The sequence below is a fragment of the Anguilla rostrata genome, chromosome 8 (genome assembly GCF_018555375.3).
Source record: "Anguilla rostrata isolate EN2019 chromosome 8, ASM1855537v3, whole genome shotgun sequence".
In the NCBI taxonomy this organism is placed as follows: domain Eukaryota; kingdom Metazoa; phylum Chordata; class Actinopteri; order Anguilliformes; family Anguillidae; genus Anguilla; species Anguilla rostrata.
In genome coordinates, this window is record NC_057940.1 from 4,464,963 (window position 1) to 4,481,131 (window position 16,169).

Here is a 16,169-nt window from a genome sequence, read left to right on the forward strand (position 1 = left end):
CCTTTGAAGAGAAGGTTTTTTTGTTGAATGTTCCCGTGAGTCAGTGTTCTAGAACTCCATTGCTGTCTCCAGTGAGTCAGTGTTCTAGAACTCCAGTGCTGTCAGTTTCCAGCAGTGATTGTTACGTCAGCATTAGAATGTTCAGTTAAGAACATTCAAATCACACTTTTGTGATCTTACACCTCAAAGGGTTGAGATTGAGACAGAAGTAAGCGCTCACTGAAACCTGATTTGGGTCGATTTCTTTTTCGTGTTCCTGCTCCTGAAGAGTCCCAGAATTCCACCGCCGCTGACTCGGCTCCTCCCGGCAACCTGGAAGAATGTCGCAGTTTCCTGAAACGACACGCCCCCCTGTTCTCCCGTTGGCCAGCTCTCTTCCTGCAGCAGGCGCTCAACGAGCCGGACGGCAGCGCTCCTCACTCCTGGGCCCAGGGCATTGTGGGAAATGGGCGACGGAGTGGGGCTGGGGGCGTGCGCTTGATGAGGTGGCTGAATAAACCTGAACAGCTCTGTGTGGCGGACAGGTAATCCATCCGCCTGCACCTGCCGTTCTGCTTCGATGGCCTGAATCTGGGTTTGTACCTGAGCGAATGTGACACCTGCCCTTCACAGCGAGCTGCTCTCCTCTTACCTGTCCAAACCCACCTGTGTGGCTCTGAGCCCTGGGCACACCTTGGCGGCCGTGGGCACTGAGAATGGGTCCCTGCACCTCATCCACAGAGAGACCGGACAGGTAAACGCACCTGTCAGTCACAAATGTCCCCGCCCCCACCACTGTTTAGGAAATCTCACTCATTGAAGAAATCTTTTTAATTTTTTTTGTGAAACACTGAACATATATACAGATTATCACAGAAATAACAAGAAATAAACATTTTTAAATAAACAGGTTTCTTGAGGCTTTAACATGGACATGAAATTTAAATTCAGAATTTATCACATAATGTTTGGTCTTATTGGCTTCAAAATGTGTGCAATGCTCTCTACTCTCTAAGTATGATGTCATAAAGGCCGTGAATACTACGAAATTTGGTTTCTGATTTGTAAATCATACGATATTTAGGTAAACTTGAGACGGTTGATAACATACACTTTGTATTGAAGAAAATGACCTTCCCTTTGGTGTTCACAGGAAGTGCAGTCATTGGTAAACTGTATGTTGATTGGTGTTTACAGGAAGTGAGGTCATTGGTAAACTGTGTGTTGATTGGTGTTCACAGGAAGTGAGGTCATTGGTCAGCAGCTGTGATGGCATCTCTGGGTGCTGCTTCCTGGAGGAGGGACTTCTGGCATCCACCTCCTTTGACGGACGGCTGGAAGTGTGGGACGTCGAGAACGGCTGCAGGTGACTGAACACTGCAGCGCAGTGAACATCAAGCTGAACACCATAGCCAACGTAACGTAATGACAGAAAGTGGCTGCCACTAAACGGTGAAAAAAAATTGGTTGTACCGCCTGTGTCTTTCAAGGACTGCCCACGTGGATGCCCATACCAACAGGATCACAGGATGTGATGTCAGTGGAGACAGGAAGCGCCTGGCCACAGTCTCTCTGGACTTCAATCTGAAGGTGAGAGTGCATGCATGTTCTTAAGTAAACCACAAGCCTTAAGCAGCAGCGATCACTGGGTTTGTAGTGTGTTTGTGCTGGCAGTGGCGTGCGATGTTAGGCTGAATCGCGCTTTAATGTCCTGCGGATGGACTTGGACAGCAGTCAGTCACATGCGACATAGGGGCGACATAGCTCAGGAGGTAAGACCGATTGTCTGGCAGTCGGAGGGTTGCCGGTTCAAAACCCCGCCCTGGGCGTGTCGAAGTGTCCTTGAGCAAGATACCTAACTCCTAACTGCTCTGGCGAATGAGAGGCATCAGTTGTAAAGCGCTTTGGATAAAAGCGCTATATAAATGCAGTCCATTTACCATTTACATGCTTCCTGCGTTTCCCCAGGTCTGGTCTCCAAACGGAACTCTGGTGACAACACTGCTCAACCCGTGCCCTCTGAACTGCGTCACCTTTGACCCCGAGGGTCAGGTGCTGGCAGTCGGGGGGTGGGACGGGGGCGTCCGTCTGTGGAACTGGCTCCGTGGAGAGGCCCTGGGGGTGAGTGTGTGGGGGGGGGGGAGGGAGCGAGGATGGGGGGCAGTGTGTATTTCAGCAGATAAAACATTATTTGTCCGTACAACATTTAAACTCTCCCAATCTCTCTCTCTCTCTCTCCCCCTTCCTCCACACCTCCCATTCTCTGTCTCTCTTCCTCTCACTTTTTCCACACCTCCCATTCTGTCTCTCTCTCACTCTCTCCCTGTCCTCCACCCTGCCCCCCCCCCCTTCTCTCTTTTTCAGACTCTCTCGGGGCATCAGCAGTCCGTCCGAAGTCTCTCTTTCTCTCCCTCCACCTCTCTCCTCTCCTCTGGCAGTCTCTCGGGCGAGGTGAGACTGTGGGCAGTACCGGCGCTGTCCTGCGTGGGGTGCTATAGGGCTCACCAGGGGTCCACAGAAGTGCTGAACTTCGTAGAGAGAGGAGAGCTACTGCTGAGCGCTGGGGAAGATGGTGTGGTGAGACCCGTTATAAACTATCCCACAATGCACTGTGCACTCTAAACACCACACTATACACACAACATATATCATATGCTGTTCTCAATATATTCACACTATACACACTGGCCACCACACTCTATACACACTACACTGTACTCACTACAAACACTGAACTATACCCACTCCATGTACTATACTCACTATATTCACAATATACACACTACCCACCATGCACTATACACACTACACTGTACACTCTACAAACATTATGCACTATACACAGGCCACACACTATACTCAATATATTCACACTGTGCATACTACACTCAGCACACTATAGACACACAGCACTGTACTCTCTACATTATACACTATACACACCATATACTATACACTGTTCTAGTGGTATTCACTCTACACCCTACAGACCACACATTATAAACTCTACGCTGCACACTCTAAAAACATTGTACACTATACGCAAAACATATACACTATATTCACACACTATACATGCATTCAGTGTACACACACAACATTTGACTCATTTTACACTGTACACACGGTTCATGCAATGCACGCAATAAGCACTGATGACACAGTACATTATACACACAGTATACTCACATTATACATGAAATACATACACTAAACACACAATGTGCTGAACCCAATGCATTGGTACCTCAGTTTTTTTTATTTTAAGTTGTGTTACTTTTGTTTAAAGTCCTAAATGGATCAGCATCTGAATACATTTCTGATCTTTTTCTAATCATCACCAGCTAACAGGGATCTCAGAGATCTGCTGGAGCTGAAGGTCTTGTATGTTTCATGGGTGAATTCAGTACAAAGCTTCCTTTTCTCTGTACATCAAAACTAGTTTTGTCACAATTCATCCTTTTGGGTTTCTAGCACACATGTTTAAAATGGCTTTTGTGCAATTCTTGTTGCACTTTATTTTCTTTATAATTAGATTTTGAAAAATGTTTTTTTTCTTTTTTCGTCCCTAATTGGGGAGAAAGCCCAATCACGCATGCGTACACGGCAAAGGTCGTCGCAGCCTCTTGTCGATTCGAGAGAAGGGAGACGAGCTTACTCATGTGACATCTGCTGTGGTTTACCGCGTTCTCTCTCCCCTCCTCACCCTCAGGTCCAGGTGTGGTCAGGTGGTCTTGGAGAGGAAATGGCCGTGCTGAAGGAGGACAAGGTCTGTACAGATCCCGTGTGCATTTCACCCTTTGGGAGAGTAGTTTTTTTTTTTTGGAATGTTCGGAATGAAAGTCAGTGTTCTAGAACTTTGTTGCATTCAGTTACCAGTAGTGATTGTGACATCAGTGTTAGAATGTCCAGTTTAGAACATTCTAATCACACAATTTGTGATCTTACACCCAAAAGGGTTAATATGGACACATTAATATGTTCTCACAGTGGCTAATCTCAGTGTGTCCCCCAGGATCAGCCAGATTCTTGTCACCTGGCAACCACAGAGCCCCCAGCCCTCTGTGTTGAGGTTTCTGGATGCCACGCTGCTGTGGGTTACCATGGAGATGGTGTGAAACTATACAGTGCAGACTCAGGTGAGTGATTCTGACATTGGTACACACACACACACACACACAGTCTGACACACTAGCAGACACTCTACCACAAGCACACACACACACACACACATACACGCACATGCACACACACACACACTGTTTTTTGTTTTTGTTATTGTACTTTTTGTCTTGTTGTTTTTGCAGGAGAGAGGCTATGGAGCAGTGAGAACCTCAGGCAGTCTGTACACTGCCTGATCTGGATCCAGGACCCCGCGGCCAAGGGGGCAGGAGAGGATATGGAGGCGGAGTCGGCAAAGGAGGCGGGGTCAGGAAATGAGGCAGGGTCAGAGGTGGGAGAGGATACGGATACGGAGACGGGGTCAGGAGAGGAGGCGGAGTCAGAGACGGGACCGGAGGCGGAGCCGGAGACCGAGGCGGAGTTTCTGGTCACAGGGAGCGGGGACTCGCTCCTGAGGGTGTGGAGGAGGCGGGGGGAGGACCAGATGGAACTTCAGGGCAGTTTCGGTGTTCAGCAGGGCCCCATCCTCGCTCTGGCGCAGTCCTCGTCCCACCTGGCCTCCGCATCAGGTGACCGCCTCCCACCCAATCGCATTGCTTGGCCACGACTTACGGCCGATCGAATAATTAGATTTATAAAGCGTGCCCAATCCGAATGCTCAGTCATGAATCGCACCTGGCGGGCAAATCTGATCCAACACAAGTGCTGAGGTCAGATCACACTGCATGAACTCAGTTAGTTGAATGAATGTAACTGAATAAATATGTGATGAGTTATTCTTGTACAGCTGAATCCCACTGAACATGATAAAGGCTTATTTTGCTTAGTGGCGTGAAGTTAAACGCTGAACAATTGTAGACAGTGGTCTCCACTAGAGGGCAGTGCAAGCAGGGATTCTGAACAGATTTAGAATCACTACAGTGGGTTAGTATGTGCATACATCCTTAAAGAAAACCTGTCCCTCTGTTGCTCTCTTCCGCCATATCCTTCTCTCTCACCCTATCTTTCTTTTCTCTCTTTCTCTGTCTTTCCCAGAGGACTTCACCATCGCCTTGTGGTTGGTGCAGGATTTGACCTCTGACCCTTGGTGTGACCCCAGCCCAGTGTCAGTGCTGAGGGGTCACAGTGGGGGCGTGACCTGTCTGTCCTTCAGCCCCAAAGGGGAGGAGCTTCTATCCGGTGGGAAGGATCGGGTAAGGAGTGCGGGCGTGGTCTCCTGTGTGTGTGTGTGTGTGTGTGTGTGTGTGTGTGTGTGAGTGTGTGTGTGTCTGTGTGAGATTGTGTGTGTGTGTGTGTGTGTGTTGTGTTAGTAGTAGTTACGTTGACTATGTATAGTTCTGTTGGTTGTGTGTTTTTGTGTGTTTAATATATATAGTAGTATACGTATATATATTTAGTTTAGTGTTTGTATAGTTGGTATAGTATGTGTAATATAGTGTATAGTTATTGTAGTATAGTATTTGTAGTATAGTTGTATAGTATAGCAGTATAGTATGTGTAATATAGTCGTATAGTATAGTATTGTAGTATAGTATAATATGTGTAGTTTAGTACAGTATGCGTAGTATGGTATATGTAGTGTAGTACAGTATAATATAGCGTAACATAGTAGTATGCAGTAATATAGTAGTATAGTAGTGTAGTATATTATGTGTAATCAGTGTTGTTGCGGTTTTAGGCCCTCCTGCTGTGGCAGCTCGAGCCCCCCTCCCTCTCTCAGTCCCTCCTGCACTGTCACAGAGACTGGCTTACCGGCTGTGCCTGGACTCCTGTGGGCTCCACCGTGGTGAGTGTGTGTGTGTGTGTGTGAGAGTGAGTGTGTGTGTGTGGGTGAGTGTGTGTGTGTGTAGTGTGTGTGAGTGAGTGAGTGAGTGAGTGGTGATGTGAGTGTGTGAGTGATGTTGTGAGTGAGTGAGTGTGTGTGTGTGTGTGTGTGGAGTGGTGTGTGGTGTGTGTGTGTGTGTGTTATAGTAGTATGCAGTAGTATAGTAGTGTGTGTGTGTTATAGTGTGTGTTGTTGGGTTTAGGTTGCTGTGGCAGTGAGTAGTCTCTGATGTGAGTGGTTACGGTGTGTGGTTGTGGTCACGTGGTGAGTGTGTGTGTGTGTGTGTGAGAGTGAGTGTGTGTGTGTGTGTGTGTGTGTGTTTATTTATAAATACATACTGTACGTGTGTGTGTGTATGGTTATAAATACATACAGTATGTGTGTGTGTGTGTGTGTTGGAGGGTGTGTGTGTGTACGTATGTGTGTAAACTATGTTTATTCCTGCAGGTGAGCTGCTCCAGTGATGGCAGAGTGTGTGTTTGGGAGCTACAGACAGGTTCCTGCATCAGAGAGATCCCCACTCCCCTTTCTCTCACATCCCTCAGCTGCACGGTGAGTAACCAGCAGGGGGCAGCATGGAGCAGTGTTCTGAGCAGCAGTGTGGAGCAGTAGTATGAGCAGCAGTGTGAAGCAGTGGTCAGAACAGCAGTGTGAAGCAGTGGTCAGAGCAGCAGTGTAGAGCATTGGTTAGAGCAGCAGTGTGATCAGTGGTTTGAGCAGCAGTGTAGAGCAGTGGTCAGAGCAGCAGTGTGAAGCAGTGGTTCAGAGCAGCAATGTGGAGCAGTGGTCAGGGCAGCAGTGCGGAGCAGTGGTCAGGGCAGCAGTGTGGAAGAATGGCCAGAGCACCTGTTTGGAGAAGTGGTCAGTGTGTTGTGTGACCCTTTGTTGTGGGTATGTCCTCAGGGGCAGCATGTGATTGGAGGATCACGAGAAGGGGAGCTGTTGCTATGGGAGTGGCAGTCAGGAGTGGAGATCAGCAGGATTGCAGCACATCGTGCCCCAATCCAACACTGCAGCACCTTGCCCAACACAGGTATGTGTACACACACACACTTACACACACACACACACACACACACACACTTACACACACACACACACACACACACACACACACACACACACTACACACACACACACACACACACACACACATACACACACACACACACACACACACACACACACCTACACACACACACACACACACACACACACACACTGATTCACTCACACACACTCACACACACACACACAACACACACAACACACCACACACACTTACACACACACACACACACTTACACACACACACACTTACACACACACACTTACACACACACACACACACAGACAATTACACATACACACACATACACGTGCACACATGCACCCACACACACGCACGCACTTACACATACACACACACACACACACACACACACACACACACACTACACACACACACACATACACATCACACACACACACAGACACTTACACACACACACACACACACACACACACAATTACACATACACGCGCAAACATGCACCCACACACACACGCACTCCCTTACACATACACACACACATGCACACACTTAAACATACACACGCACACACATATGCATGTGCACACACATACACTTACACACACACACACACACACACACTTACGCACACATACACACACACACACATACATGTGCACACACGCACCCACACACACACACGTTATGCTTGCTTCGATCATGTATTTGGTCGCCCGTGCTGATTTGGTCCCTCTCGTTTCAGACGAGGAGAATCTGGTGGTTGCCACGGCATCCGACGATGGAACGGTGAAACTATGGCGACCATATCACGTGAGTTTTTTGTGATTTTTTTATTTTTTTTAGCAGTTTTGTGATGTATTTTTCCTTGCTTCCAGGTTTAAGGTGCAGTAAATGTGCTTAATGACTGTGCGTGCGACTGCATTTCCCAGCCAGGAGGCATGCTGGGACTTCTCTGCCTCATGAGTCAACACCGGGGCTGGTGTGTAGATTAGTGGATAGATGTCTTAGTTTTGTAACCTGGAGGTTGTGGGTTCAGTTCTAAATTCTCAGATGGGGCACAGCCAGATTCCATTTATACTCTTAGATCAGTGGTAACCAACCCTGTTGCTGGAGATCTGCCGTCCTGTAGATTTTAATTTCAGCCCTTATTTTGGCACACCCGACTCTACTAATTAGCAGCTCAATATAATCTCTAGCTGTTGAGTGAGGTGTGTGCTTCGTTAGGGTCGGAGTGAAGACCTACAGGATGGTAGATCTCCAGGAACAGGGTTGGGCAGCCCTGCTCTAGCTGTTGAGTGAAGTGTGCTTTGTTAGGGTCGGAGTGAAGACCTACAGGATGGTAGATCTCCAGGGACAGGGTTGGTTACCACTGCCTTGGATAATCTGAATTGCTTCAGTGAAGATCCAGCTGTATAGATGAATTGCAGTTAAAATGGGAGCTGTGTGAGTTGTTGTGTGAATGCATTAGCCTGCATGGAAATGTGCTGCCAGCAGCCTCAGTTCAGTTTGCTTTTTCTTTTTGCATTACGTTTATTTATTTAGCAGACACTTTTATCCAAAGCGACGTACAAAAGTGCATATCATGGTCATTGGAACAACAGGTTCTATGAGGTACAATTCTCATTTCGTACAATTTCGTACAATACTCATTTCTTAGGAAAACCGTTCAGTTCAGGCAGTGAACGTTATTCTGACCTAACTTATGCCAAGTTTCCAGAGCTGTGCATTCTGACCCCGAAATGTCAGATGACTGGATTATTGGTTACTTATGTGAACGTGCTAAATGTGTGGAACTTCAGAGAATGTGCACCTACGAGGAACCATCAATTAATTAGTTAACAATCATCTGGCATGCATGGCTCTGTTTTTCTGAGTGCAGGTGCATCATCACAGCACTGTGTCGGGGCACAGCGGAGGGATACAGGGCTTGGCTACCAGGCGGGAAGGAGTGCCGGCTTTCCTCACCGTCTCTGAAGATTGCTCGTTGAGGTCCTGCAGTGTTTCCATGGCGATCGGTAACCAAGCCTCATGCTGCCCCCCCCCAGCTTGTCGTTCTGCTGATAGGGTTGAACAATTTAATTCTCGCAGCTCTTAATTAAAAATGAGACGTCGTAGCAACTGAGCGTTAGTTTGTCACTTTTGACACCCGTCCAGTGGCCGAATATCTAGAGCTGATTCCCAAACCTCTCCTTGGGTACCACCAGTCATATCCAGGTATTTGATGTGTTCCACCTCAGGCTCACTGTGGTGGGGTGGTATGGTTCCGGGCCAGATAAACTGCTCCATCTCCGCCTGCAGATGGCGCCCTAACCACACCACCCCTCCACACCCACCTGATGCACCTAATGAGGGGCTTGATTAGTTGCATGTGATGGAGCACATCAGATACCTGGATCTGGCTGGGAGTGCCTGACGGTAGGTTTGTGAGCCACTGATCTTAATCCACCACTCACAATCCAAAGATCCTGCGTTTGAATCCAACCGTGGCTCCCTGTGAAAAGTCTCTTTAAGGTGTGAAATATCTCTTTTAATGACCTTTTAAGGTGTGAGACCATAAATATGTAATTGGAATGTTCTTAACTGCACATTCCAATGATGATGTAACAATCACTACTGGTAACTGAACGTAATGGAGTTCTAGAACACCGACTTACAACTTTTCAGAAAACGCTCCAAAATATATATATATATATATATATATATAAAAAACCTACTCTTCAAAGGGATAACGGCTGTGTGATGTTTCACGGTTAAGCGGGAGCTAGGATTGTGAGGTTGCAGGTTCAAATCCCACTGTGGTCATGCCCTGGAGAGCCGTGCTTTTACCCCCTGAAGCTCAGGTCATACATTTGCGCCCCCATAGAGCCGCCTCGGTGGGGTGCCCCCGCAGCCCTGGCCCTCTCTTCCTGCGGCGAGCTGCTCATGTGCGGCTTCACCTCCGGCCGAGTCCAGGTGTGGAACCGCGACTCTGTGCTGTGCTCCAAAAAGGTATTCTGCTCGTGTTCTCTATCATTTCACCCTTGCGTTCTACATCTAATCTATGGTCTCAGCAAGTAACTATTGCTTATAATTAATACTACCCATAGTGCAGTACTGCAGAAAAACAGTAATAAACCTTATGTGTAAAGTGATTACAGCCCCGCTCTAGCTGTTGAATGAGGTGCGCTTTGTTAGGGTTGGAGTGAAAACCTACAGGACAGTAGATCTCCAGGAACAGGGTTGGGCAGCCCTGCTCTAGCTGTTGAATGAGGTGCGCTTTGTTAGGGTTGGAGTGAAAACCTACAGGACAGTAGATCTCCAGGAACAGGGTTGGGCAGCCCTGCTCTAGCTGTTGAATGAGGTGCGCTTTGTTAGGGTTGGAGTGAAAACCTACAGGACAGTAGATCTCCAGGAACAGGGTTGGGCAGCCCTGCTCTAGCTGTTGAATGAGGTGCGCTTTGTTAGGGTTGGAGTGAAAACCTACAGGACAGTAGATCTCCAGGAACAGGGTTGGGCAGCCCTGCTCTAGCTGTTGAATGAGGTGCGCTTTGTTAGGTTTGGAATGAAAGCCTACAGGACGGTAGATCTCCAGGACGGGCAGCCCTGTTTTAAGCTGATGGCTGCAGTGATTACAGCGAGTCTTTTCCCTGACGGCTGTGGTTTCAGGTTTCTGACTCTGAGGTCACTGCACTGGCCTGCATGCCGGACAACCAGTTTGCTGTGGCCTGTGCAGACTGCTCTGTGTCGGTGTGGAGACTGGATTGGAACCCGCAGCACCCCACTGCACAGTGAGTTCACGGCTTTTTACCATTTAACTTCTCACCGTGCCCCCCTTCCCACATGGTGTCTTCACAACCTCTAGCCTCTCGTCCCACCATGCAGCTCAGTCTTTAACCTCTGATCGTTGAAACTCCCCGTGTTCTGGCTGCTCAAAGTTTTGAGCTACATGGTGGAGTGTCTGCTTTAACCTTTAACCTGTGACCTTTAACCTCCCTGTGTTCAGCTGCGCAAAGTTTTGAACTACATGGTGGAGTACCCATTTTAACCTTTAACCTGTGACCTTTAACCTCCCTGTGTTCAGGCTGCTCAAAGTTTCAAGCTACATGGTGGAGTACCCGCTTTAACCTTTAACCTGTGACCTTCGACCTCCCTGTGTTCAGGCTGCGCAAGGTGTCGCGCTACACGCTGAAGTGTCCGGTGAAGTTCCTGTGCTTCTGCACCATCCTGCTGGGCGTGTGTGAGAACGGGCTGATCCTAAACGTCACCAAGCCGGGGAATAAGTCCTCTGACAAGATACGCTGGTAATCTGCTGCCACACACACACGTCCTTCCTCTCCTCCGCCACCTGGCTGCAGAGCCCAGGAAGTGGGTGTGGCCAGGCAGACGGGCGTATGCGTGAGTCCGTACAGACGCAGCGGTGTGTTGTTTCCATGGCAGCTGGACCCACGAGGTGCGCGTCCTCGGCCTGAAGCCCAATGATGACATCAGCACCTGGCTGCTGGGGGAGAAAGACGGGAAGATCCAGCTGTCCTTCGCCGTGAGCCTCTCGTCTTCCTCACAGTCTTCCTCCTCGCCTCCTTTTGCTTGTGCTCTCTGTGAACGCATGCCTGCGCTCTCTAATTGTGTGTCTCTGCTCTCTGTGATTGGCAGGTCCTACCTGTTTTCTCTGATTGGCTGGTCCAACCTGTGCTCTGATCTCTTGATCTTACATGTACTCTCTGTAATTGGCTGATCCTACCAGTGATCTCTGCAATTGATCCTATCTGTGCTGTCTGATTGGCTGATCTTACCTGGGCTCTCTGCAATTGGCTGATCCTACTTGCGCTCTATGTGATTGGCTGGTCCTGCCTGTACTCTCTGTGATTGACTTACCTGTACTCTGTGTGAGTGGCTGATTCTACCTATGCTCTCGGATTGGATGATCACACATGTGCTCTCTGCAATTGGCTGATCCTCCCTGTGCTCTCTCTGATTGGCTGGTCTTACCTGTGCTCTCTGTGATCTTGTCTTTTGCCCCAGTTTTCGATGGGTTCCAGCACCTCGTTAAGAACCTCATTTGGCAACAGTGAGCTGAGTGCAGAAGAGAACGGAAGCCCATCTGGGACACACAATAAAAACGTGATCTCAGCCATCACTATGGACAGAGGTACCGCCAGCATTACACCACCATCACTACAGAGATACCGCCAACATTACACCACCATTACTACAGAGACACCGCCAGCATTACACCACCATCACTACAGAGATACCGTCATAAAACAGACAACACTTCTTCTTTAGCCGTGACGATATCCATTGCAATAGTATGACCACAAAATTCTCTCTGTGACTTATTCTGAAACCTCCCATCTTCGTCCCCGTCTTCCGCTTCCTCTGTTTCGCTGTAGACTTTGTGGTGTGCGGGGACAACAAAGGGAACATTTGGTTCAACCAGCCGCCGAACCCATGTTCCTGGAGCGATAAGAGACTGGTGAGGAATTCTACATTTTTCAACCATTCTGCTATTTAAATCAATCGGACCAATCGATGAATCGGTCTACTGGTGACAGTTAATGAACCAATCGGTCAGTCAGCCAGTTACACAACTGCCCAATCGTTTGGCTCCTCAGTCAGAGGATCAAGTGCATTCTCTGAATGACGGCTGCAGACGATTTCGACGTTCACTCTCAGAAATAAAGGTACGGTGAAGGGCCATTTTTGTTTTATAGGTAACACATTTCCCAAGTATGATGATATTCTATTTGGGATAGACCTTTTACAAGCAAAAAAAAATGGGTGCAAATGAATTGTTTTGCTGCTTAGTGGTACTTTTTATGTTCCTACAAGGTTACCACCCCAGTCATGACCGTTTGTATCTTTTTGGCCGCTCTTTCGTACATTTTTTTCCTGAGAATGTTTGATGATGCTGATGTGGTTCCGTAGGCGCACAGCGAGCGGGTCACCGTCTTGAGGTTGACGGAAAGCACCATCATCTCGGCCTCCAACGACCGCACTGTCAAACTGTGGGACCGTCAGAGCAAGAGACAGGTGCGCTGGTCTGGCTTCATGCTTCCTCTGCATTCTTTACCTTTCCATATTTTATTGCGTCTCAACAGAGAACCTACCCCATATGTAAATGGTAAATGGACTGCATTTATATAGCGCTTTTATCCAAAGCGCTTTGCAATTGATGCCTCGCATTCACCAGAGCAATTAGGGGTCAGGTGTCTTGCTCAGGGACACTTCGACATGCCCAGGGCGGGGGATCGAACCGGCAACCCTCCGACTGCCAGACAACCGCTCTTACCTCCTGAGCTACGTCGCCCCTATGTGTTACTACCTTGTGCGGCAGTGTAGTGTAACGGCTAAGGAGTTGGTCTCGTATTGTAGCCTAAAGGTCGCAGGTTCGATTCCCCGGTAGGAGACTGCCGTTGTACCCTTGAGCAAGGTACTTAGCCTGCATTGCTTCAGCATATATCCAGTTGTGTAAATGGATGCAATGTAATGTAGTGTAATTCTTCGGTACCATTCAGTGTTTGCTGTGACCTGTGCACTGGCTTCAACTGAAGCTGAGGAGTTTTTTTTTTTGTTTTTGTTGTTTTTTTTACCTCAGTTTTTAAAATTTGGTTTTAGTTTATTTCGTACATGCGGAGGACAGCGGCAGGTGCAGTGTGATGTTCCATCGTTCCGTCTTTTCCCTCTTCCTTCATTCACTTCCTGCTCTTAACCTCTCTCCTCTCTCCCCGTCTTTCCCTGCCCCCCCCTCTCCAGGTGGGGGTGTTTGTGTGCGGGGGTCCTGTTGTCACTCTGGAGGTGAACCCCCTGCACCCCACTCAGCTGGTGTGTGGAGACAGGCTGGGAGGCCTCTACTTCCTGTCCTGGATGGCGAGGCGCATGCAGGACTCCCTGCCCCCACACTCACACCCTGCACAGCCACACAGAGCACACACACGCCACACGCACACCCACAACACCACCCCCACACACACATCACACCAGCCACACACATGCACACACACACAGGCACACAACATCACACCACATGCACACACACGCACACACACACACGCACACACACACTCACACACACATGCACACGCAACGCAACACACACGCCACACGTACCACTCACACACTCACTCACACACACACACACACCCTCACTACTCACACCATCACACACTCACATCACCTCACACACTCACACACTCACTCACTCACACACACACTCACACACACACACACACACACACACCATTTGCACTCTCTCTATTAATCAATTAATATCCATTTATGAAGACACTAAATTACGCACTTATATACCAAAGAATCATGGATATACTAAAATATGTCAAGGTTTGTTTTCATGCATAATTCGATTTTTCTATTCTATATCTCCTAGTTTAAAGTGTAGTTTAACAAACAGAGAATTATGGGTTTCTATTTTTCCTAAGAATTAAGTAATCAAAATGTGATGTTTACATAATGTAGTCCTGAATATAGAGAAAGTGGTGTTCCAGTGGGCATAAAATAAGAAATGAAGATAACTATGATATATTGAAAAGCAAAGAGAGGGAATGTGCAGTGATTCTGCTCTGTATGGATTAAGTAAACGACGGAAAATAAAGTGTTTGTAACGGGAGTCGACTGTGGGTGTCATACTAAATGAATGCAGTGAGCTTGTCAGTGGCTGTAAAGACCATGAATGAAACCCCCGAAAGAGAAGTGCTCTCCTTCAAAACGAATCACCCCCGTCCTTTTTCCCCGCTGCGCCCTACAGATCTCCACCAGCACAGTCTGGGTTCGATTCCCGACTTGGGGAGCCCCCCCCGCGCTGGAACAGTGCCTCAACAGAGGCGCTACAGTCGGAAGAGCCGAAACGAGAATAGGAAAGCGCTACGGGAAGTGAATAAACGGACGTTGTCGTTAATGTCTGGCGGCAATGACTGGCCACAAAATCGACATATTTCCAACTGCGACCGCCATTTTAAGTTCAGCCGTTCCTTTGCAGGCTGGATTTGGTTTTGTCACGCGTAGGGTAAACCACACGGACACATCAGCCATGTAAACTTCTTTTTTTTTTTTAGCTGTTGCGATTTTACAGTTAGGAGGCCACCGAATGACCCCCGGGCTCCTGTCTCCCGGTCAGAGCTGCTGGTTGGCTCCGCTGCCACTGGCTTTCACCGACGGCACCCGATGAGGTCATGCACCTGTTTGAATTTCAGCCAGTAGAACACACGTGTTGTTCAACTCACACGGCGCACAGTTCATTGAGCTCGATGAGCAGTGCCTGTCGACTTTTAAGCCATTGTGTGTGTGCGCGCGCGTGTGTGTGTGTGTGTGTGTGGGGGGGGAAGTATGTGTGTTTGTATGTGGATACGTGTGTGTGTAGGAGAGGAAGCGTGAGACCGTTTCATTTAAAAAAATATATAAATATTTAGGCGTTGTCTGAAAAAGTGGGGTTTTAGGTGTTTGCAGAAAAGAGCTTGTGAAACTGCTTTCCTGGTAACTGCTTTGGAGATGAATTGCGGTAATTTTGAATATATCATGTAAATACGAGAATGTCTTTTCCTTTGAAGTGGCCACAGCACCAATTTTCTAGCAAATCTCTGGTTCTGGTTCTCATCTGAAATGTTCCAAGCGCCACCCTGTGGATATATATCGTCTCTACGGTTGAAATATATATAAGAAATGCTCCCTGCACCCTGAAAAAATCTTCTGGGGGTGGGGGTGGTGGGGGGGGAAGCACAAAAAATCTTGACTGAATCAGACACCTATTACAGTTATAAAAGTAAATCAGTGTGGTTCCAAAATAGGGAGCGATATAAAGCTACGAGGAAAATCCTGCCTAAGAAATTTTAAGAAAAATTACCTGATTTATCTACCTGGTAGAAAAACATGGAAGTGATGTCAAGTCACTATAAATAAATTGAATAATAACTGCAGTGTTTGGTGAGATTACATGGAGCGCTCATGTCATAATCATGCAGGGGAAGAAGAAGAAACAAGCCAATAAAATAACAACAACACTTAATCAGCCAAAATATTGCATTAAAGACTAATTTAAGATGGGTACTCCAATAATAAATTAGTCACTGAAAGCCCATTCAGTACCAACGGAAGCTTATGGTGGTGTATCACCACTTCCTGTCAATAAGTGGAGGGGGCTGTTCTGCAATGTGCATGGCAATCAAAGAAACGCTTAGAATAGAATATGGAAAATAGATT

The 16,169-nt window shown here is 47.7% G+C and overlaps 1 protein-coding gene across 1 annotated transcript in view; it reads left to right on the forward strand.

Annotated features, from left to right (window-relative positions):
- Window positions 1-15,141, forward strand: part of tep1 (telomerase-associated protein 1) — a 37,234-nt gene extending 22,093 nt beyond the window's left edge. Inside the window, exons 33-56 of the mRNA XM_064345539.1 lie at window positions 269-524; window positions 613-733; window positions 1,221-1,345; window positions 1,470-1,569; window positions 1,948-2,100; window positions 2,344-2,556; window positions 3,692-3,748; window positions 3,995-4,118; window positions 4,287-4,670; window positions 5,137-5,294; window positions 5,780-5,887; window positions 6,374-6,478; window positions 6,830-6,959; window positions 7,723-7,790; window positions 8,860-8,995; window positions 9,844-9,968; window positions 10,626-10,747; window positions 11,120-11,260; window positions 11,397-11,496; window positions 11,979-12,105; window positions 12,350-12,432; window positions 12,885-12,989; window positions 13,713-13,826; window positions 15,091-15,141. Of these exons, the coding sequence (XP_064201609.1) occupies window positions 269-524; window positions 613-733; window positions 1,221-1,345; window positions 1,470-1,569; window positions 1,948-2,100; window positions 2,344-2,556; window positions 3,692-3,748; window positions 3,995-4,118; window positions 4,287-4,670; window positions 5,137-5,294; window positions 5,780-5,887; window positions 6,374-6,478; window positions 6,830-6,959; window positions 7,723-7,790; window positions 8,860-8,995; window positions 9,844-9,968; window positions 10,626-10,747; window positions 11,120-11,260; window positions 11,397-11,496; window positions 11,979-12,105; window positions 12,350-12,432; window positions 12,885-12,989; window positions 13,713-13,826; window positions 15,091-15,141 (3,206 nt within the window). The remainder of the gene's footprint in view (window positions 1-268; window positions 525-612; window positions 734-1,220; window positions 1,346-1,469; window positions 1,570-1,947; window positions 2,101-2,343; window positions 2,557-3,691; window positions 3,749-3,994; window positions 4,119-4,286; window positions 4,671-5,136; window positions 5,295-5,779; window positions 5,888-6,373; window positions 6,479-6,829; window positions 6,960-7,722; window positions 7,791-8,859; window positions 8,996-9,843; window positions 9,969-10,625; window positions 10,748-11,119; window positions 11,261-11,396; window positions 11,497-11,978; window positions 12,106-12,349; window positions 12,433-12,884; window positions 12,990-13,712; window positions 13,827-15,090) is intronic.
- The last annotated feature ends 1,028 nt before the right edge of the window (window positions 15,142-16,169 follow it).